Source organism: Eublepharis macularius, chromosome 19 (assembly GCF_028583425.1).
Source record: "Eublepharis macularius isolate TG4126 chromosome 19, MPM_Emac_v1.0, whole genome shotgun sequence".
NCBI classification, from domain to species: Eukaryota; Metazoa; Chordata; class Lepidosauria; order Squamata; family Eublepharidae; genus Eublepharis; species Eublepharis macularius.
Window position 1 is genome coordinate 9,195,177 of NC_072808.1, and position 24,506 is coordinate 9,219,682.

Genomic DNA, 24,506 nt, shown 5'->3' on the forward strand with positions numbered 1-24,506 from the left:
AGTCCTACCTCAAGGAAAGGTGAGGTGATTACCTCAGGGGGTAGATTTGAGGTTCCAAAGGATACACACAGATCTGATCCATGAGATATTTGATAAATAAATGATTATGTGGGCCCCATAAACCTAATTAAAGGATTCCATGTTTGGGCCATTAGCAGAGTCTATCATTAGGTACAGGAAGCATGATTATAGGTTGTTGTGAGCTTGTTCTGCTGGCTAGTGTGTGTGCAAGAGAGAAAATAATAAATCATACACTTGGTTTATATTTTGAAAAGAAATAAGAGTTCTTTATTGCAGGAACTCTATACTCTGCTAGGAAAGGAGGAGAGACAGATCCTAACTACCTATGTAGTCTAAGGATGGGCATGGATGGCAGGGCAAGGCCTGCATCCATGCTGCCAAGATGGTGGGGGGAGCGGAGAAGGAGAGAGGCGTTGCCTGGAACAAAGCCAGAAAGAGAAGGGGAGAGAGGGAGGAAATCAGGAAGAGGAAATCCTGAGAATAGCAATCTGCATATCAAAGGGACAGTCAGAGCAGTAAACAATAGTAAAGAGTAAACAGAATGCCCTGACCTCTCTATCTTTCTAACTCTTTGGTTTGTCCCCCTCTGAGACCTAAGGCGAGAGACAGTGCTGGATCCTCCTCTTCCAACAATATTATCAACTGGTCAAAGATGCTTGAAAGGAACAGAAGCTGCATGTGAACATGGGAGAGACGCAAGAGCATGGCAAGGAAGGTGCCTAGCAAAGGCTGAGACATTTTGTCCTAGAATAACCTGTGGCCCAAACAGGAAAGCATCCATGCTGATGAACCGACGACAGTCCTTAGGGGGCGATGCTAAGAAAACTTGATTGGAGATTCCGGGTTGTAATCCCCGAGCAACAGTGCCCTTTCCTTCTTGGAGTCTCATGCAACTCTATAGTAAAGAGTCCAGCAGCACCTTTAAGACTAACCAACTTTAATGTAGCATAAGCTTTCGAGAGCCACAGCTCTCTTCATCAGATGCAAGTTGCTTCTGATGAAGAGAGCTGTGGTTCTCGAAAGCTTATGCTACAATAAAGTTGGTTAGTCTTAAAGGAGCTGCTGGACTCTACTATTTTGCAGCTACAGACTAACACGGTAAACTCCTCTGGATCTATGCAACTCTATGTTTTCAATGCAAATACGCCCAAAGCGCAAAGCATCAGAGCCAATTGCTCTTGTGCTGCTTCACCCCAACTTGAAGAAAGCAAAAACCAAATATCATCCCTCTCCTGAGCTCAGAAATCCAACTCCTTCCATGGCTGAGTTCATGGCCAAAGGATATCACAGCGGCTCCAAATATAGATGGCTTTGCCAGGGGATTAGATAGAGTCATGCCATGAGGACTGGAGAGAACCTCCACATCCAGAGGCAGTATATCTTTGAATAGAACTGCAAAGAGGCAACATCAAAGCAAGTCCTTGGCCTCTACACCCTGTTTGTTGGCCTTCCAGAGCAACTGGTTGCCCAGTATGTGAGACAGGATGCTGGACTAGATGGACCACTGGTCTGATCCAGCAAGGCTCATCGTACACTCTTATGAGTAAATGCGTCCCTTTCCACACATCCTTAAAGGAACAGTCCATGCACCAAACACTGCCGGCTTTTCCCCTTGACTCCAGATGTCTCCGTTTTCAAAACAGTAGCAGGCTGTTTGGCTTCCATTTTTTCAGCGTCTTTTCTGAGAATGCACTTTCCCGCGGTCTCAGAAAAGGTGCCCAAAAAACCAGAAGCCCAACAACCTGCTACCGTTTTGAAAACGGAGACATCTGGAATCAAGGGGGAAAGCCGGCAGCATTCGGTGAGTGGGCCGTCCCTTTAAGGACATGTGGAAAGGGCCCGCATCACAGAGGTAATGCAACGCCACGCACTTCATTTTGCACATGCTAGAAGTGTTGCTGTTTGTTTGGGTCAAATATATCACATGCACACACATTCAAACGAGGAGGATATTAATGTTTCCCACCCCCTCCTTCTAATCTCACCCCCCCCCCCATGTATATATTTTCACCCAGTCAATTAAGGACAAGCTCTGCGGCGCTTGAGAAAGTTATACAAGCCCCTGCAATCGCCAACTGCACCTGCCAGAGCTAAGATATATGCGCCTCATCCCCCCCCCCTCCCCGATATTGCCCATCATGTTTTTTCAAGTAAAAGGAAAGATTGCTCTGCACTCCGATGATTGCTAAACCCCAGTCTCCGCAGCGCGAGAGCCGCGCCGGGGGAAGAAAGGATGCAATTTGTCTTGGGGAGTGGCACTTGATCAATTCTATTTCAAAACTCTAATTATATCAACAAAGGGCTCTACACGGCGCCGCTGGCTGGGATTCAAGTTTTTGTTTATTTATTTCCATGCACATCCAAGAAGTTCTCCCCTTTGTCCTTTTTAGACTTGCTGGAAGAAATGAGGTCAGGTTTGAGGCGCATCAACACAGAGACGCATGGGGGAGAAAAGCAGAGGGAGAGATGAAGGGTTGGGATTGTAAATACAGAGGGGTGAAGCATGGGCAGGGCTGGAACAATGCAGGGGGAAAGCAGGCTGAGATTCAGAGGAAGAAGGGCTGGTGTGTGTGCGGGAGACAAGAAGGCTGGTCCGCTTGTGCACATTCAGTGCCCGATCAGCGCCAAGCAATTATTTGAACATAGGAATGTTCGACGTCACTGATCTATCTCTGCAGACTTTTGTGTGCGCTGTGCAGCAGGGTCAGTTCACATACTCAGCCGGGTCTGTTGTTCAGGATGGAATCAAGTGCAGACAAACCAAATTGTTTGCATGTGTGGAGAAATGCACTTCACTTGGGGCTAGATCACACTATGGGGAGTTTGGGGGCACGAAACCCCCACATCCGTTCCAAGAAGTTTCTCTGTCGGTACAAGGACGAGCTTTCAAACACCCCCATCCCACTGATGGCTCTCACAAGGACCCAAGACTTAAGGCTTGGTTATGCAAATGTTTCTGGCCAGCAGAGAACCAATCGAAGGGCCGTTTCATGCATTGGCAGGAATGGAGATAACAGAGACTTGGGGATACCACATGCTAGATTCTATCTCTTCCAGGAAAGGACAAAAAGAGAAGGATTGACCCAAGAGGAAGTGGGCAAACAGAGGAGTTAAATTCCCTGGTCATGATGGGAACAGGGTCCATTCGGGGTGATTTCATCTGAAGATAACTTGCCAGAAGGAATTCTCACATCTGGGTTCCATCTTGATGGCTGCCAATAGACAGAGGCTTAAGGTAATGGTTGACAGACTGAATGCCATAACTTTAGGAGTAAAGGCCCTGCTCTAGAATTATAGTAGCCACGGGTATGCTCAGCCCAGTTCTTGCTCTTCGACTGCAGACCAGCATGGATGAACTATAAGGATTGTGTCTCTGAAATCACACTGCTCATTCAGGAGGAGCCCTAAACTCAGCTGGAAAAGGAAGGAAAATATAGTTATTGAGAAGAGTGGGAAGCTAAGAAGAGAAGCCCATGCCAAGGGGATGGGTAGCAGCAAGCAGCAAGCTCAGATTTTAAGCAGGCTATGGATGACCTTGCCTGGCACGGTGCCTGGTATTATTCTCAGCTGCCCCTTGTCCACCTGTGACGGGCACATCACAGACGATCCTCAGGGCACCCCAGTGATAAAAACAGGCACCACACAGCTACTGGTTACCGCTGCGCTCTCCCCGTGCCTCCCACCCACCCCTCCCTCATCTCATTGTAAATACCCATTAGGAGATATTATCCGACCGCTACACAGAATATTAAAAAAACTAATTAGAGCGAAGTTTAAAGCCAAGCCGGGCCTCTGTTCCTTGCTCATATAATAGTTTAACAGCCCTCCTTTCAGGCACACATTCTGTCAATCTACAAATCTTTTGTTAAGAGTAAATGGATACAAATAGCTGTTTTCCATATGCACAGCAACATCTGTTACTGCCAGGAAAATTTGCATGGCTAAATGTAATTTGCGTATTATGTCATTTATCAAAAAAAAAACATGGTGGGGGAGGGAGAGGGAGACGGGTAGGGGAGAAGAAAAAGATACCAAGTGCTGATGAGGTTCGCTGAAAGGAGAAGAGGGCATCCTGAGCAAGAAGTCGGACTTAGCTCTTTTTCTCTCCCTCCCCACGCCAATAAAATACAGTAATAAAGGTGTCTACAGTGCAATCCTATGCAGAGTTACTCCAGTCTAAGCCCATTGAAATCAACGGGTTTAGATTGGAGTAACTCTGCTTAGGATTGCACTGAGAGCCAAACTAAACGTGATGAGTTACTAGAGTTCTACAAGTGTCTGCTTAGCTCAAGGTTTGATGGGAAGTGTAGGTCCCTGTAGCTTTTAGTTTAAGGTTTATAGATCGACAGGGAGGGAAGTGCAGGTGTGGGGCTCTTGACAGGTGTGCCCCTTCCCCTCCTCTGGGTGTGTGTGTGTGGGGGGGGGGGGTTCCAGGGCCCCTCTCTCCCCCCTTCCCCACACAGCAGACAGGGTGCCTGGCAGCTGCTAGCTGCTAGTGGGGCTTCGGGCGGGACTGGGCAAAGAGGTCAGAAGCCAGGGCGCCCTGAGCATCGCTGCATCTTCCCCCTCCCTCGCTTGCATGGCCCCCGCCTGAAACTGCATGGCCCAGAGCTGCATAGCCTGGTGTCCCTCTGTGGGGGCTGGGTGAGCAGGGGGTGGGGGAGATGCAGCGACACTCCGGGCACCCTGTCTGCTGACCTCTTCTCCCGGTCCCGCCCAAAGCCCCGCTAGCAGTGGCCAGGCACCCTGCCTGCTGTACGGAGTAACAGGGGGAAGAGAGGGGCCCTGAACCCCCCCACGCACCCAGCGGAGGGGAAGGGGAGCACCCTTCAGGAGTCCCACACCTGAGAAAGGGGAGAGATATGGGGTGAGTTCACACATGCACAATCAACACATAAGGTTAGCCATCCCAGGTTAAGCAGGATTAATCCACGTCTCTCTTCATCGGACTGGCATCTCCACAGATATTATTTCATTTAATCTAATGCGTGTTTTTTTCATTCCAGTCATCCTATAACAAGCTCAGATTGGTACACCTGGTTCTGACTTCTCCATTTTATCTTCACAACAACCCTATGAGGTAGGATACATGGAGAGAGCAACTGGCCTGAGGTCAGCCAGTGAGCTTCATGGAAGAATGGAACTTTGAACCTAGATTTTGAAAAATTCTTGTCCACTGCTCTGACTCTTGCGCAACACTGCCTTAACAAAGGCCAATCAATGATGTGGCTAGGTGGGTATTGAAAGGATAGGAGCTTCCCAGGGAGTACGTATAATGCAACCACTTGGCAATTGAAATGACCAAGGATAATTTTGCTATACCATTTATCAAAGCTCAGCACACACATGTCTTACTGTGTGGTCCAGTCCTATGTGGCTGTAGGTAAAGATAAAGGTAGTCCCCTGTGCAAGCACTGAGGGCCAAGCTACAAGTGACAAATGACACTTGAACAGCAAGTGGATTGAGTGGAGGGCAAGTGAACAGGGAGAAATACATTTGCCGTTCAAGTGTCATTCGTCACTTGTAGCTTGGCCCTCAGTCATTACTGACCCATAGGGGGAACATCGCATTACGATGTTTACTTGGCAGACTTGTTACAGGGTGGTTTGCCATTGCCTTCCTCAGGGCCAAGCTACAAGTGATGAACGACACTTGAACGGCAAGTGGATTGAATGGAGGGCAAGTGAACAGGGAGAAATACACTTGCTGTTCAAGTGTCATTCGTCACTTGTAGTTTGGCCCCTAGTCATCTACACTTCACCCCCAGGAAACTGGGTACTCATTTTACCGACCTCAGAAGGATAGAAGGCTGAGGGCCAAGCTACTTGAACAGCAAGTGTATTTCTCCCTGTTCACTTGCCCTCCACTCAATCCACTTGCTGTTCAAGTGTCATTCGTCACTTGTAGCTTGGCCCTAAGTCAACCTTGAGCCAGGTACCTGAACCCGGCTTCCGCCGGGATTGAACTCAGGTCGTGAGCAGAGCTTGGGCTGCAGTACTGCAGCTTACCACTCTGCGCCACGGGCTGTAGCACATGTGAAAAGACCACAGCCACATGGTTGAGTTCAGCCTTGGGAATAGAAGCAACTTTCCCAACAAATTCCATTCTGGATGGAGTAGGAAAGCTCTAGCCCAGGTAGTTGAAGGGAAGTCGCATCGCCTGCCCTACTGCAACAACTGCTGACTCTGTGCTCTTTTACACTTTACTCTCATCCTAAAGCTTGACAACAGAACCCAAAAAAATCCAGAGATTGCCCCAGGCAGTATGGTCTCTGCTCGAGGCAGAAAATTCATACGGTATTCTGCATCCGGAGGTGAAAATGTAGTACTAAACTAAATCGTTGACACTTTGCTGTCTTTTTTATGGAGCCCCCAAATTTACTACTTCACTTTGTCCAAGGAAAAGAGTCGGATCTGCAAGAGTATCTGCCCAAATTAGAATCTACCCTGTCTTCTGTCATCTATTAGAATGGTGATTCCCCAGTGTGGTGACAGTGGGCGTCAGGGCACCTGGCAACACTTTTTTGGCACCCACTTGCTTCTTTCCCAAAGCAAAGAGCTAATTCTGGCTTTCCTCCGCCTTGCTGGAGCTGGGGGCACTTTAGCAAAGCGCAGGAGGCATTGATGTTGTTTCTTACAAGGAGCACCCACTGAGAAACGGCTGTTTGTATCATAGGGGGATATTGAGAGTGGAACCAATATTTTACTATTGGCCCCAGAACCTCATGGCAGCCGTTTTGTGATTGGCTCAACCCCCAACAGCAACCGTTTTGTGGCGATCCTCGTTTTCATTTTTCAAAATTCGAAAAGTGTCCATAGCCTCCACAAGACTGGGGGACCCTCGACAGCCCTTTATTTCCAGAACTGGGAACACATCCCTAGCTATGTTCAAGCTCTATGTCCTTCTTCAGCAGGTAAGAGAATCCTGACTTCTCTTGGCATATTCCTTCTCTCCTTCTACCAAACCCAACCCTCCACGAGGACATTAACACCATTTTAAAGTTGTTTTAAAATGGCCACAAGGGCCCAACCAGCCAGTCTTGCCCAGCACGTGCCTTTTCAAGCTCTAAAACAGCCACCAGGGGGGTTATTTCATACTTTATACAGTGCGAGAGCCCTGACCTGGATAGCCCAGGTGAGCCTGATCTCGTCATATCTTAGGGCCAAGCTACACATGACGAATTACACTTGAACGACAAGTGGATTGAATGGAGGGCAAGTGAACAGGGAGAAATACACTTGCCGTTCAAGTGTCATTCGTCACGTGTAGCTTGGCCCTTAGAAGCTAAGCAGGGTCGGCTTTGGTTAGTAATTGGATGGGAGACCTCCAACAAAGACCAGGGTTGCAGAGGCAGGCAATGGCAAACCACCTCTGTTAATTTCTTGCCATGAAAACCCCAGCAGGGGTCGCCATAAGTCAACTATGGCTTGAGGGCGCTCACCACCAAATAGCACGAGAAGGGGAAAACAAGAGCACCTCAGCAGCATCCATGTGGCAATGATTTCTGGCAGCAACGGAGCACCCACATAGTAATTCGCACCATTTTCCTTGTCCTAGCCCCTCACAACCACCGTGTCCCCCACCCCAAACTCTGGAGAATTTTCTCAGCTTTTTTTTAAAAAAAAATGTATTTAACATATCGCTGCAGTGATAAGGCAATTGCCCGATTATAAATATAATTGACATCTCAGGGCCAAGCTACACATGACGAATGACACTTGAACGGCAAGTGTATTTCTCCCTGTTCACTTGCCCTCCACTCAATCCACTTGCCGTTCAAGTGTCATTCGTCATGTGTAGCTTGGCCCTTAGAGTTTGAAATCAGAAATTGACATAACACTGTAGCTTGGCCCTAGGACTTTGTAGGGAGGGTGAGAATGGTGGCTGCAGAGGACTTAGCCAAGCTACAAGTGACGAATGACACTTGCCTGGCAAGTTAACAGACTCACGTGTGTTCCTCTCTGTTCACGTGTATTCCTCTCTGTATTCCTCTCTGTGGGCCAAGCTACACATGACGAATGACACTTGAACAGCAAGTGTATTTCTCCCTGTTCACTTGCCCTCCACTCAATCCACTTGCCGTTCAAGTGTCATTCGTCATGTGTAGCTTGGCCCTTAGAGTTTGAAATCAGAAATTGACATAACACTGTAGCTTGGCCCTAGGACTTTGTAGGGAGGGTGAGAATGGTGGCTGCAGAGGACTTAGCCAAGCTACAAGTGACGAATGACACTTGCCTGGCAAGTTAACAGACTCACGTGTGTTCCTCTCTGTTCACGTGTATTCCTCTCTGTATTCCTCTCTGTGGGCCAAGCTACACATGACGAATGACACTTGAACAGCAAGTGTATTTCTCCCTGTTCACTTGCCCTCCACTCAATCCACTTGCCGTTCAAGTGTCATTCGTCATGTGTAGCTTGGCCCTTAGAGTTTGAAATCAGAAATTGACATAACACTGTAGCTTGGCCCTAGGACTTTGTAGGGAGGGTGAGAATGGTGGCTGCAGAGGACTTAGCCAAGCTACAAGTGACGAATGACACTTGCCTGGCAAGTTAACAGACTCACGTGTGTTCCTCTCTGTTCACGTGTATTCCTCTCTGTATTCCTCTCTGTGGGCCAAGCTACACATGACGAATGACACTTGAACAGCAAGTGTATTTCTCCCTGTTCACTTGCCCTCCACTCAATCCACTTGCCGTTCAAGTGTCATTCGTCATGTGTAGCTTGGCCCTTAGAGTTTGAAATCAGAAATTGACATAACACTGTAGCTTGGCCCTAGGACTTTGTAGGGAGGGTGAGAATGGTGGCTGCAGAGGACTTAGCCAAGCTACAAGTGACGAATGACACTTGCCTGGCAAGTTAACAGACTCACGTGTGTTCCTCTCTGTTCACGTGTATTCCTCTCTGTATTCCTCTCTGTGGGCCAAGCTACACATGACGAATGACACTTGAACAGCAAGTGTATTTCTCCCTGTTCACTTGCCCTCCACTCAATCCACTTGCCGTTCAAGTGTCATTCGTCATGTGTAGCTTGGCCCTGTGTGTTCCTCTCTGTTCACGTGTATTCCTCCCTGTTCACTTGCCATTCACTTGCGCTCCACTTGATCAAGTAGAGAGCAAGTGAATGGCAAGTGAACAGGGAGGAATTCACGGGAGTCTGTTCACTTGCCAGGCAAGTGTCATTCGTCACTGTAGCTTGGCCCTTAGGTAAGGAAAATGGCCCTGAAATGGAAAGGTCTTGCATAAATGTCTCTTTCCCAGCCACTCAGCATGCAAAGGTGCTTCAACTGATATCTTTCCCAAAAAATCATACCAAACCAGGACCGTTTCCAGACGGCTTACCTGCCTCTGGAACGTCGCGCCATCTTGCGGGGAAAACGTGAAATATCGTGTTTTCTCGCGCGAGTTTTGTGCGACGTCGTGCGACGTCGCGCAAAACTCGCATGAGAAAACGCAATATTTCGTGTTTTCCCCGCAAGATGGCGCGACATTCCGGAGGCAGGTAAGCCGTCTGGAAACGGCCCTGGAACAGCAGAGAAGGGTGTGGTACAAATGCTTCAAGAAACCCGCTCCAGTTTAGCCATGTAATCAGAGCAAAACCTTGCTGTGGAAGCTGCTAGTCCCTGTGACCACTAGGGAAAAGAATCCTGATTTTTCAGCCCACTGGTCTCACCTCTTGCCCCCAGTGCCCTCCCAGATTATGGAGTAGGAGCTTCACTGGGCTTGGCTTACCCACAGCTAAACCCCTTAGATTCTGCCATCTCTCTTTGCAGCGACAAGCCTGCCATTCATCAAGGAAGGGGTTTGTTTCCATCTACGCAGGAAAAGGGGGAGGAAATTCTATATAAGCAACACAGGCTGATGGCCCCATCAGTTATAAATGTCACCCCTGCCTGGTGTGAAATGTGGGGGCCCAGCAGCAAACATACCTGCGTTTTGTTTGTATGAAAAATAAATTGATTGCAGGCTGGCATATGGCGGAGACGTGCATTTTGTCGGCCTTGGCAAATATCCCCAGCTCAGCCCGGCAAGGGAGAAGGAAGGAGAAGGCAGTCACAGGAAAAGCATATGTAATGGAAGGCCATCCTGATAAAGTATCCTCATACTAGCATAATAGACGCAGGCAGGGCTTTTTGGGGTGGAAAGAGGCGGTGGAACTCAGTGGGTTGCCAGCACAGGGGGTAACGATGGTTGTTGTGGGTTTTCCGGGCTGTATTGCCGTGGTCTTGGCATTGTAGTTCCTGACGTTTCGCCAGCAGCTGTGGCTGGCATCTTCAGAGGTGTAGCACCAAAAGACAGAGATCTCTCAGTGTCTTTTGGTGCTACACCTCTGAAGATGCCAGCCACAGCTGCTGGCAAAACGTCAGGAACTACAATGCCAAGACCACGGCAATACAGCCCGGAAAACCCACAACAACCATCGTTCTCTGGCCGTGAAAGCCTTCGACAATACAGGGGGTAACTCTTGGCGGGAGGTGATGCCTCTGGTACCACATGCACGCACACAAAGTGTGCTCCCAGGACCAATGACATCACTTTGGGTCAGCTGGAACAAAGGGGGAGTTTTTAAAAGTTTAAATGGCCCTCGGCAAAAATGGTCACGTGGCTGGTGGCCCCGCCCCCTGATCTCCAGACAGAGGAGAGTTTAGATCGCCCTCTGAGATCTCCAGTGGCGCACAGAGCAATCTCAGCTCCCCTCTGTCTGGAGATCAGGGGGCCGAGCCACCAGCCATGTGACCATTTTCAAGAGGTTCCAGAACTCAGGGCCAAGCTACACATGACGAATGACACTTGAACGGCAAGTGGATTGAGTGGAGGGCAAGTGAACAGGGAGAAATACACTTGCCGCTCAAGTGTCATTCGTCATGTGTAGCTTGGCCCTCAGTTCCACCACGTTCCAGCTGAAAAAAAGCCCTGGAGACAGGACAAAGGAGCCAGCCAAGCTACACACGTTACACTATTCATGTAGCAAAGAACCCAGATCACAGAATGAACTCAGGGCGAAGCTACAAGTGACGAATGACACTTGAATGGCAATTGTATTTCTCCCTGTTCACTTGCACTCCACTCAATCCACTTGCCGTTCAAGTGTCATTCGTCACTTGTAGCTTGGCCCTCAGCTCGCCTTCCAAGAAAGTGCTCCTTCCCCTGTAGGAAAAACAAACAATACATGTTGAGAACTCTGCCAACAACTTGGAAAGGATTTTACAGGCTGGGTTTCCTAGTGATGCTCTCTTGCAGATGCATGGATCTGCTCAATGGAGGAGGTAACAATTGCTCCATGGTAAAGCACGCACTTTGCTTTTTTTTGTTTTATTTATATTTTATTAGTCGCTTTCCCCTCCAGTGAGGACTCAAAGCAGCTTCTAACTTAAAGCATCTCAGCTGGCACAGGTGCTACCAAATGCGCATCTTTTTCTGCCTAAGAGCTAAGTGCCAGTTTGATAGCCGGCTTCGATACAGGCTGTAGGAAGTGGTAAGGCTCCATGGCTCCAAACAAGCTTCATTGGCTGATTGCTGTAAATCCCAGAGCTGTTAAGTGGCACAGGTGCAACTAGAGACTGGCTTTCCTGGTCAATTGGCAGCCCCAACACTTTGTAAGGTGTTAGAGGCAGGACAGACCCAGGTAGGTTAAGAGGTATCCAGCAAGCTGCAAAGGAGGAGATTTGGCCTGTCTTGAATTTTACACACACACCATGTTTTCCACTGTGATTTTTTTCCTTTTTGGAATCCACACAACTTGAGTTCAAATGGCAAGAGTGGGACGTAAAAATCCCCAGCCCTAAGATCTCCTAAAAACCAAGTCGATCCCTCGAAATCTCTTTTCTGCCTCTCAGCTATCCCTCTGGCATCAAATAGTAGTTTGTTTATTTTCTGTCACACTGAGTAAGAACTTCGATCTGATCTTGACTCTTGTTGTAGCATAGTGCTTAAGTGGTTGGGCTGCGAATCAGCACTCGACTGGTTCGCATCCCAGTCTCTAGTTGCACTCCGCAAACCAGCACTCTGCTGGTTCGCATCCCACTCTTGCCATGAACTCAGCAAGTGGCCTTGGGTAAGCCACTCCTTTCTGCCCCAGCTCTCTAGCTGTATTGTGGGAATAATATTAACACAAGACCTTGTCCACCACTCTGAGCGGGGCGCTAATCTGTCTAGAAGAACCATATATAAGCACACTGTGTATTATTGTTGTTATTATTAATACCACCTCCTGACGAATGACACTTGAACGGCAAGTGGATTGAGTGGGACAGGGAGAAATACACTTGCTGTTCAAGTGTCATTCGTCACTTGTAGCTTGGCCCTGAGAAGAACCCCCAACTTGGGTCTGTTGCTCAGGGCCAAGCTACACATGACGAATGACACTTGAACGGCAAGTGGATTGAGTGGAGGGCAAGTGAACAGGGACAAATACACTTGCTGTTCAAGTGTCATTCGTCATGTGTAGCTTGGCCCTCAGAATAAGGACCCCCGCAATCAACTCGTGTGTTCCATCACGCGTGGCCCTGCGTCACCCACGTCTGCCTTTCAAAAGACAGTCCTTTGTTATAACTCTTTCATGGAACAAAATCCTTCCCGAATACACCAACCCCAAAGGAATATTCCAACCTCCAGGTGGTGGCTGGAGAGCTCCCGGAATGACAGCGGATCTCCAGGCCACAGAAATCAGTTCCCCGGGAGAAAATAGCCAATTTGAACGGTGGGGTGCATGGCATTATACATCGCTGAGATCCCCCCTCCCAACTCTGCCATCCCTCCCAAATTTCCAGGAATTTCCCACTCTGGAGCTGGCAACCCGCGCCCATCACTCCCCTAGTCAACAAACCAAACTTCTTGTCCTGGCTCTGAACCCCCTTCTCGACTTCTCCCGGGGGAGAAGAGAAGGTTTCCCCGCCTTCCCCGGGTCTGGAGGCGGGCGCAGCCGCTGCTGGGACTAACGGAGCGGGTCAGGCAACTTCGGGGCAGCCTGTTGCTCTAACGGGAGCCGAGCCGAGCAGCGAGAGCATGGGAGTCAACGCAGCCCAGCAGAGACCCGAGGCGAGGGGCGCATCGCTGCCGGTCCTGCTCTCCCAGATGGTCAAGAAGCGTCCCGGAGTGAGTCATCTTCTCCCTCCCCCCAAACTTCTGGGACCCCCCTCCCTGGCCACTTCTTAGTCCCTCCGACCCTCTTTTCCTTTCCAATATGGAGGGGATCTTCTCCCTACCTGCTACCTCCTCTCCCCTGTTTGGGCTTCTGCCTTTTAACAGCTGCAGGCAGCAAACCAACAGGTGCACACACCCCAGCAAAAAGGGGAGCTGCGACTTTCCCCTATACCTTTATGCTGAAAGGGGGAGGGGGGCTTCATCTGTTGATATCTATTGTGTGAGGTGCAGCTATTGAAGGCACCGGAGTTTGTGTCAGGGGGGAAGTGACAAGCGTTCCCCTCTCTACCCAACTTTCCCCACCCACCCCCAGTAGAATAATAGGGGGTGCACACCTAAGGGGAGGAGAATGGATCTTACAAGTTCTTCCCCTGCCTGGTCCTTATCTCATACTTCCCCCATTCTTTAGTGACCCTAAAGCCTCAAGTGGTTCCCATCCCTTATATTCCACAGGAGTAAGTCTGTAATCTATAAACTTTGCTATAGATAAATCTGTAAATCTATAAACCATCTGTAATCTATAAACTTTACTATAGATCCAGAGGAGTTAGCCATGTTAGTCTGTTGCTGCAAAATACTAAAGAGTCTAGTAGCACCTTTAAGACTAACCAACTTTATTGTAGCATAAGCTTTCAAGAAACACAGCTCTCTTCGTCAGATGCATCTGATGAAGACAGCTGTGGTTCTCGAAGGCTTATTATACAATAAAGTTGGTTAGGCTTAAAGGTGCTACTGGACTCTTTACTATTAAACTTTGCTAGCATGAGGGCCAAGCTACAAGTGATGAATGACACTTGAACGGCAAGTGGATTGAGTGGAGCGCAAGTGAACAGGGAGACATACACTTGCCGTTCAAGTGACATTCGTCACTTGTAGCTTCGCCCTCAGAGACAGTTCATTCCCTTATCTTCAGTTGTCCAGCATCTATTACATAGACCCGGTAGAGACATTGGAGGACATGTACAGCCCTACAATTTAACTATGAGAGGAAAGTGGTGTGTGTATGTATGTGGGGGGGGGGGCGGATCTGTTGCCTTTGATCCTTTGCTTGGAGGCTTTTGGGCAACATCTACATCTTAGGGTGAAGCTACAAGTGACGAATGACACTTGAACGGCAAGTGTATTTCTCCCTGTTCACTTGCCCTCCACTCAATCCACTTGCCGTTCAAGTGTCATTCGTCACTTGTAGCTTGGCCCTCAGTTGGCTGCTGTGAGAAAGAGGATGTTGGACTTAGGTGGACCTTTGGTCTGATCTTCTTATATTCTTACAGCCTAGACTTGTTTTCGCTGAAGTGATGAATTAGGAGGTAAACTCTACAGGGAGAGGGGGAGCAATTTGGGTTCTTTATTCCTAAGGAGGATCTGGAACTGATTCACACACGATGGTGAAAGTGTTTTAAGGCTATTTGTTTGCATGTGCAAATGCAGATAAAATAAAAGCAAAACTTGATGTATGAAAGGGGTGCAAGGGAGAAGATTCAATATCAAGTTGTCTCACTGCTGATCTGATCCAAACATTAGCCGTGTGTGCGTGCAAAGTTTTTATCTAAGGGCCAAGCTACAAGTGACGAATGACACTTGAACGGCAAGTGTATTTCTCCCTGTTCACTTGGGGCCAAGCTACACGTGACGAACGACACTTGAACGGCAAGTGGATTGAGTGGAGTGCAAGTGAACAGGGAGAAATACACTTGCCATTCAAGTGTCATTCGTCATATGTAGCTTGGCCCTTGCACTCCACTCAATCCACTTGCCGTTCAAGTGTCATTCGTCACTTGTAGCTTGGCCCTAAGTCTGCCCAAGTTCAAAGTCTAACAATGAGAGGAGCTGGGTGCCAAACCCAACATGGAACCTGGGTGACAGCGTCTATGTGCCCAGGGATGTGGGAACTCGTAGAGGCAAAGGAAAGGCACTCTGCGTATACTCAGAAGTTATTACACTTTTGTTGTGCCATGGCCGAACCCTGGAACCAAAAACAGTTCTGGACCAAAGAAATCACACCTGCATTATAAACTGCAGGAAGGCTAAAATGCCATCACAAATCAGCTTTCTGTCTCTGTCTTTCTGATTCTGCGTTGCAGACATACACACAATCCTATGTTAACGTGGTGCTTATTCAGATATAAGTATGAACTGCTTTTCATGGGTGTGCGCAGAGGGACACGATCTGAAATATGACTTGTGCATGCAAAGTCAGCCTTGGGACCAACTATATTCTGACATTTTCCTGAAAAGTCACTGCCGTTTGTCTCCCCCCCCCCCCCCCCGCCAAAGTCAGGGTAAACACACACACACACACACACAATGTACTTTAAGAACTTTTTCTGCCATGGACACTTAAAAACGCTGTAATAACTATAACTACAGAGATCATCAGTGTTCAAGAGAGGGATTTGTGAGCTTGGCATGCATGGCAATTATGCAATCCCATTAAATGTACAGCATCGATCACTTGGGCCAGTTACCCTCGACAGCATCGATCACTTGGGCCAGTTACCCTCGACAGCATCGATCACTTGGGCCAGTTACCCTCGACAAAACCTACCTCGCAGGGTTGTTGTGAGGATAAACTGGAGAAGGGAGAATGATGCTGGCATTGGGTTCCCATGCGGGGAGGAGGGTGTATAAATAAACAAATGTAGGCCTTTATCTACACTTCTTTTTACTTTTACCTTTAAGTTTTATGCTTTCTGAGAATGTGTCTTCTCTATCCTTGAGTCTTTCTACACAAGACGTCTTACACGTGGATGCTCAAGCGAATGACACTTGAACGGCAAGTGGATTGAGTGGAGGGCAAGTGAACAGGGAGAAATACACTTGCCGTTCAAGTGTCATTCGTCATGTGTAGCTTGGCCCATACTTTCTGTGTAGTCTTATATTCAAGTGTACTCTGTCTCCCTAGCAGTGCATGTGTATCCACAATGGGAAAACAAGTGTAAGATCTTTCACTTGAGCATACCCGTGTAAGATATTTTGTGTAGACAGACTGACAGTCTAGGTAAACATCCCATCCCAAAAAAACTCCATGCATCTCACAGCAAACTGGACACCCTTTGAGAGCTGAACTGTAGAGCACTCCTTCATTCTACGACCTCTCCTCTCTCGTTCTCACCCTGGCTGCATCCACATGGTAATGATGAGTCTGTTTTGTAGATCATTGCCACTGCAAATGCAGAAGCAAGCGTTCCTGGAAGCCATGGAGTACAGGGCAGAGTTGCCAATTGCCTGGAGAACAAATGCCCTGTCCCTTCAATAGAGGCTTAATGGGATGTCATCGACTTTTTTGTCATGAAAAACCTAAGCTGTCTATTTCCACTCATGAACTCTCTATTAAAGGGACAGAATCTTTTTCTCTATAATAGCAATAACAACAACAACATTTAATTTATATTCCGCCCTTCAAGACAACTTAATGCCCACTAATAACTGCTGTTATTATACAAAAGTATAACAACAACAACAACAACAACAACATTTGATTTATACACCACCCTTCAGGACAACTAAATGCCCTCTCAGAGTGGCTTACAAAGTATGCCATTATTATCCCCACAACAAAACACTCTGTGAGGGGGGTGGGGCTGAGAGAGCTCCGAGAGAGCTGTGAGTGACCAAAGGTCACCCAGCTGGCTTCAAGAGGAGGAGTGGGGAATCAAACTTGGCTCTCCAGATTAGAGTCCCGTGCTCTTAATCACTACACCAAACTGGCTTGCTGGGTGAACCTACCTCATGGAAGTTTGCTCCACACTTTCCTTCCTCATCCCCTTTCTAACACCATTTTTCTCTGCCCCTTGCACCACCAGAGGGCCACTTAAAAAATCAGTAGTTGTTAAATTGCTATAGGGTTATAACCTTATAGAGGGGTAGCCCACCCACTAGGCAAATGCCTAGGGCACCAGTGGTGGAGGAGCACCAGCCAAGCAGGCCTGCCCCCATCCCGCTTAGCTGGCTGCTTGCTTCAGGGACAAGAAAGGTGAATAGTGACTTTTTGCCTCCCTGTAGCTTAGCAGGGGATGAGGATGGCAAGCACCAATGCACCTTGCCTCACCTGTTCACTGGAGGAAACAGGAGAGCAAGCACTGCCTCCCTGGAGTGGGTGGTGGCAGTTTGGGAGCCCCAGCCTAAGGCACACAAACTGCTTCAACCAGCCTTGTAGAGCTATAGCAACTACAGGTTTTTCAAAAATCTGGCAAAAAACAGGGACGGTGACACCAGTAAAATGGCACCATTATGGGTGGGAGGTTCAAAGCAGGCCTTTCACCTCACTTGTTATCCGGCCCTTCTAAGGTGAGATGTCAGGAATCGAACCTGGGACCTTCTGCATGCAAAGCAGGTGCACCACAGCTCCTTCCAAACCCCTACCTTTTCCCACAAGGAACCTGTTTTCCATCCAAGGAACGTTGTTCATCCCGCTCCTTAATTGTACCTTGGTGGGATACGAAGTCTGCTGCGCTTTTGTTTTTTAGGCGTATGCTTTTAAGTGCTTTGTTTATTTTTTTGATGGCCAAAACTTTAACACTTCTCCTCCCCACATGTATAATTAATGCTCAGCAGTTTGTTCCCTAACCCTAGATGTCCACAGCCGGTGCTGCACACAATTGGCAAGAGAAGAGATTTGATGTGTGTTATTTACCTTGTTATATCTGATGCCTCTGAGGGGTTTTTCCCCGACAATCTAGGAATAAATCAACACACAGCAGGTTTTTCAACCCTCCCCTCCCGTCCTCTCTTCTCCAAATCTGAAAGCCAGCTGAAGTTTTTCCCTTTTTTGTGATCTGACTGGTCTCCACCCTGCAACTTAAAAAATCCCAGTGACAGAATGGAAAACTTACACACACCCATCCCATCTCCAAAAGTCATTGTCTCGCTTTCCATCAAAAATTCATGACTGGGATTTTGTTTACAAATATGAATAAACCCTGATAAATTATATATGCCTGTGAGACCTTGATATAAATACAAGCTCCCCTCTCACAGGTTAAGGAAGGAGAGAGGGAGACAGCCTTATTTGAGAGGGGTTCTCACACACTCACACTGACATGACACTGATTTAATTCCCCACGGAGAGTCCTGTTTAAACACTTAAAACCAGACTCTCTTCAAAGAAGAATGCTGGTTTTTACCTGCCCTAGATCTACATATTGTCTCAGTTGACATTATCGATGAACTTTTTAAAAAATCCACACAACAGTCATGCTCTTTTCCCTACAAATCTCGGGCACTTATTTAGATATTTACAATCTGCTTTTCTCCCCAAATTCAGACACAAAGCCACTTAGAATATCAATCCCCCCCTCCTCCATTTTAACATCACAACTAGAGATGGGCATGAAGCGAAATACGAACCAAAATTAAGCACGAACCAGGCTGGTTTGTGGTTCGCGAACCACGGTTCATCAGATTCCATTTCCGACGAACTGCCACGAACTTTTAGGCTGGTTCATTTGGTTTGTTTTTTGGTTTGTCACTGCAGGCAGCCTGGTGCCAATCAATCAGTTTCCTAGGCAACAGGAGATGGACTTCCTGCAGACCTTCTGCTGACCCAGAAGTGATGATTCTCTGACCTGGATGTGACGTTTTCACGAACCAAATGAACTGATTCATGAACCAGGGGCAGGTTCGTGAAATTTGATGAACCACGAACCACATGGTTCGGTTTTTTCCCAGTTCGTGCCCATCTCTAATCACAACACCACCCCTGTGAGGTAGGTTAGGCTGAGAGTGACAGGGAATGGCCTAAGGTCATCCAGTGAGCTTCCATGGATTAGCCTACCAACAATCCAACTGCTTCTGTCCTTATAGCCATGGCTGGATGTGTTTTGCAATGACACATCGTTGTGCATATGTATCAGGTGCAGAATTCAATATCCTCTTTTTCTATTCAGCTGAATGAAGCAATAAACTGTACTGAAATCCCCTCCCATTATATTAAAAAGCAAGTTGGGAACATAATGCATCGGGGGGGGGGGAGTTAAATGGCAACATATCAAAGAAGCTATCAAAACAGCAGTGGGTGTGTGCACACACATACATCTGCACATTTCCCAGAGGCAGAGCCCTGACTGCCCTCCAGAGCGCTTTGCTCCCCTAATTAACAGAAACAAAATAAATTGTGCAAAAGATGAAATATATGCATTATTTTGCATATTTTATACCACTTCCAGAATTCATGTTCCCTGAATGTAGAATTTCTACTGGACCGAAAAAGAGAGTGCACGATAAACACAGTTTAAGATGGGTAACCGCATTAGTCTGTAATAGAAGGACATTTGAGCCCAGTAACACCTTAAAGACCAACACATTTTTCTAGGGTTTAAGCTTTCATGAGTCAAAGCTCAGGTATCCCACAAAAGCTTATAGTGGTGGGGGAAAGTGCAATCAAGTCACAGCTGGCTTACGGTAACCGTGCTGGGGTTTTCATGGCAAGAGACTAACAGAGGTGGCTTGCCATTCCTTGCCTCTGTATAGCAACCATGGCCATCTTTGAAGGTCTCCCACCCAATTACTAACCAAGAATGACGATGCTTAGCTTCTGAGGGCCAAGCTACACATGACGAATGACACTTGAACAGCAAATGGATTGAGTGGAGGGCAAGTGAACAGGGAGAAATACACTTGCTGTTCAAGTGTCATTCGTAATGTGTAGCTTGGCCCTGAGATCTGATACCTTAGGGGAAAAAATGGCTGCTAAGATGCTGCTAGGCTCAAATTTTGTTCCATGGTAAACATGGCATATTCAGATACAACTTCTGATGATGATAGATAGATAGATAGATAGATAGATAGATAGATAGATAGATAGATAGATAGATAGATAGATAGATAGATAGATAGATAGATAGATAGATAGATAAAGCAAATCCACACACCCTTGGAGCGTCCCGGAGTTGCGCTAAATGTTCGCTAAACACTCAGAAGTATAGCGTCCTTCTAGCGCAATTTCTGAAATCGCACTAGAAAGACGCTATACTTCTGGGTGTTTAGCGAACATTTAGTGCAACGCCGGGACGCGCCAAGGGCATGTAGATTTGCCCATAGATAGATAGATAGATAGATAGATAGATAGATAGATAGATAGATAGATAGATAGATAGATAGATAGATAGATAGATAGATAGATAGATAGATAGATAGATAGATAGATAGATAGATAGATTATTGTATATGGCCATAGGCCTTCACAATCCAAAACCTTTCATTAAAAAGACAAAAAAATCCTGAATACAAATATAATTACATGCCTATAAATAAAATTACAATAAATGCATTTTACCTGAAATGTAAAAATAAACAACATTAAAACCAAACGGTTTCTAGCAGCTTACAAGACAACAATCTGTACCAGGTGTTTACTCTCCTAGTTGCCACATTTGCCCTTATTTTCCTAGCGGCCAGGGCGTAGAGTGCCATCCTATTCGAAATAAAAGGGTCTGTGTCTGAAAGTATAAAATTTAGTTTATCGAAGTCAGACAGAAGATGGAGACCAGATAAAATATTCGCCAGAAATTTTCCCCTTGGTTCCTGGTATAAAGGACAGTTTAAAACATAGTGTGGTAAGTCCTCAGTTGAGGTTCCACACATACATATACGCTGATTGATGGGGGTTTTTTGGAATCGCCTGAGTAGCATCTCTGGGCCAAGCTACAAGTGACGAATGACACTTGAACAGCAAGTGTATTTCTCCCTGTTCACTTGCCCTCCACTCAATCCACTTGCCGTTCAAGTGTCATTCGTCACTTGTAGCTTGGCCCTCAGTTGGCATAGACTGGAAGCGTCTTAGCATCACCACAGCAATCTGCCATCCCTCTGGCATCTTCGGTTTAGACTTTTCTTCCACAGACAGAAGCACCATGCCCCATGCTCCTGACGTTTCAGACACATGCCCTCCCACATTTTGCAGCTGAAAACTGGGAATGTTCTTGTATCCATGTCCAAGCTCAATGCTCACGAACGAAGGATCCCTGCTTGAGCATGCACACATATAATCACATATATCGACTGATGCTCATTGCCAAAGGTGCTTCTCTACCTGCCCTATGGAGATTCATTTATTCTGCAATAGTCTCTCCTACATTGGTTTGTGTAAAAGTTGTGTTAGTAAACTGACCATAATAGGTTGCAATTTTTTAAAAAAAAAACATAAGAATGCTTGCTACAATCTAAATAGCTGCTGCTGAATCAGTCGTATTCAGGAATACTCCCTTGGCCGATTCCAGACGGCCCCCCGCCTCGCGAAACGTCACGCGTCATCGCGCGTCGTCGCGCAGAAAACGCGAAATATCGCGTTTTCTCGCGCGAGTTTTGCGCGATGCCGTCGATGCCGACTAGTTGGACAAGTAGCTCTGGGGAGCTCAGAAGGGAAGTGTGTGCAATCTGATACACATGCGCACATGCTAACAGAATTTGCAAAAGTCTCTCCCCCCCCCCGCAATGCCAAACAGGAACCTTTCTTTACCATGGACAGGTGCCAAAGAAAATAGACCAACTCCACATCTAATGCATCTGACGAAGAAAGCTGTGGTTCTCGAAAGAGTGACGATGCATCTGTCGAAGAGAGCTGTGGCTCTCGAAAGCTTATGCTACAATAAAGTTGGTTCGTCTTAAAGGTGCTACTGGCCTCTTTGCTATTTTGCTACTGCAGACTAATACGGCTAACTCCTCTGGAAAAAAAAATAGAGACGGCTCTTGAAAAACCGGGATTGCATGGAAATGGTTAACGGTGAAAGTCAAACCAGGCTTGCCTCAGAGTTACGTTCAAATGGGGGTGGCATTGGCTGCCGAAGGTATTCCTGACACACCATCCATTATCCACGATCAGCTGATGTTCGAGCTGGCCATGAAGATCAGCGTTTTCACCTCACAACAGCTTCTCCTGCTGCTGTTCGGTTGCGCTTCCCAGGGTGCCCAACTGCCTCGGCCTGTGATTAACGCCAACTCCACATCTAATGCCAGCTGAGCAAAAAAAAAATGCTTGCAACTCCAGGACTCTGCTGGTAGGACAAAAATGGGGCAGAAACAGGCAGTTCTGGCAGAGTAGGGTCGCCATCCTCCAGGTAGTGGCTGGAGATCTCCCAGAATTACAACTGGACTGCAGGCCACAGAGATCAGTTCACCTGGAGAAAATAGCTACTTTGGGAGGTGGACTGTATGGAGTTATGCCATGCCAAGGTCCTTTCCCTCCCCAAACCCCACTTTCTCCAGGTTTCACCATCCAGATCTCCAGGAATTTCCAAAGTTGGAGCTGGCAACCCTATGGCAGAGAGAGGTTAGCAAGGAGCAGGCAGAAGTGGGTCCTGGTGGCTGAGAAGCATCCTCGTTCTCAGAACAGCAAAGGCAAAAGGCATTCCCACCACCGAATTTGGCCTGGGAGCTGTAACATGTATAGAAAAATGTCTCTCTGGCCAGAGAAAGCTCTCGCTCCTATAGCAGTCATATGTCTCATCAGCATCTGTCATTATTCAGACGTTTTCATAAGTAGCCCATCCTCTTCCGTCTAAAATAATTAACTTAATGGTTATTCGCACATCTTCCTTCTCGCTGCTCTTCCTTTTCTCCCAAACCACTTCTCCTTCATTTTTTTTTTAAAAGCAACATTCAATTGTGTGTAAATAACATTTTCATGGATCTACGTCTACAACCATTAAGCCCTGTTTTTTCATTTGTTTGTTTTAAGGATCTAGAAAGTCAATGTTTTGACTTAATTTACTTAGTAGAGGTTTACAGGATGGATCAAATAAAAGAAATAAAAAGGTTAAAAAAAAAGAAATGGGAAAGAGAGCAGACAGGTGAGATTGTAGAGTTTCTTCAGCACCATGAAGCAAAAACTTGACCCTCCAAAAATAAAGTGAGAGCTATAAAGAGAGAGCTGTGATCACGCTCAGCTGAGGGCCAAGCTACAAGTGACAAATGACACTTGAACAGCAAGTGGATTGAGTGGGGGGCAAGTGAACAGGGAGAAATACACTTGCCGTTCAAGTGTCATTCGTCACTTGTAGCTTGGCCCACAGTCTACATGATTTGGGGGGGAAAGACTTTCCAAAAAGCTCTAATCTGGAGAACCGGGTTTGATTCCCCATTTGTCCGCTTGAAGCCAGCTGAGTGACCTTGGGTCAGTCACAGCTCTCTCAGAGCTCTCTCAGCCCCACCCACCTCACAGGGTGATTGTTGTTGTGGGGATAATAATGGCATACTTTGGGCCAAGCTACACATGACGAATGACACTTGAACGGCAAGTGGATTGAGTGGAGGGCAAGTGAACAGGGAGAAATACACTTGCTGTTCAAGTGTCATTCGTCATGTGTAGCTTGGCCCTTTGTAAACTGCTCTGAGTGGGTGTTAAGTTGTCCTGAAGAGCAGTATATAAATCAAATATTATGATGTTATTATTTGGCAACTCTAGAAATGTTCTCTGCATTCTGGAAATCATAATTCTGGGAGATTTCCAACCTCCCCTGGAGGTTGGCAACCCTAAAGGATCCTATCAGTCACCCTAAGCTCCTTAGAAGAAGGGTGAGATAAACATGTGACAGAGAAAAGTACTCTATCCCTCAGATACCCTCTGTGGCAGGCTCCCTGAAGAGAGGCCTAACCTTCGCTGCAAAGAAAATGGAACCATTTTTCTATGGCCCCACTGCTTTTCCCAGTCAGCTACAGGTTGGACTCCCTGTGGCTAGCACTAGACAGCAGTACTCACATATATTATACTGTTTCCCTTAATAATCCTATTTACCAGGTCAACCTACCAAGAGGACATGGGACACTCTGTGGTACCTAAAAAACGCTAGTTATGAGGCACCTTAGAGAGCTTCCGTGGTGACAAAAGCCGCCAATACAGAGAGAGGTAAAACGCAACAGCCCTCAGTTTTGCTTATACAACAGTTTGAGGTACTTTCAGCAACTTCAAAAGATTAATGGAGGGAGAGAGAGAGCACGTTCACTTGACTACTGGCGAAGAAGAAAGAGGTTTGGGAGCCCTGCCAGTTCCCTCTTCCTCTATATTCTGTCTGGTTCACCTCCCCGCTATAAAGCCATCGCAACTTCCTTCCAGGTAGCAGCCAAATTTGTATGTTTATCCCCAGTGACTAGCCCATCCTCAGATGTTTCCCCGGTATTAATAACCCAAAAGGTACCAGCAGCAGATGGTGAAAGACGTCTGTAATCCCCAACTCTCCACAGAGGTGCCAGAAGTCCCTAGGACTGTGGCGTCATTCTTTATTACCCGGTGCATTTTCGGCAAGCAGCCACTGCCAGGTCTACCTGGCACGAGGCCGGCGCGCAGTGCAAAAAAGAAAATCATTATTTTCCAACAACTCTAACCTCTTGAATCACACCCAGCATCTGCTG

General features: G+C 47.0%; 1 protein-coding gene across 1 annotated transcript in view; it reads left to right on the forward strand.

The window, feature by feature from the left end:
- Positions 1–12,966: 12,966 nt before the first annotated feature.
- NDUFA4L2 (NDUFA4 mitochondrial complex associated like 2) overlaps positions 12,967–24,506 on the forward strand; it is a 33,581-nt gene continuing 22,041 nt past the window's right edge. The window contains exon 1 of the mRNA XM_055003663.1: positions 12,967–13,115. Within this exon, the coding sequence (XP_054859638.1) occupies positions 13,026–13,115 (90 nt within the window). The 5' untranslated portion in view covers positions 12,967–13,025. The remainder of the gene's footprint in view (positions 13,116–24,506) is intronic.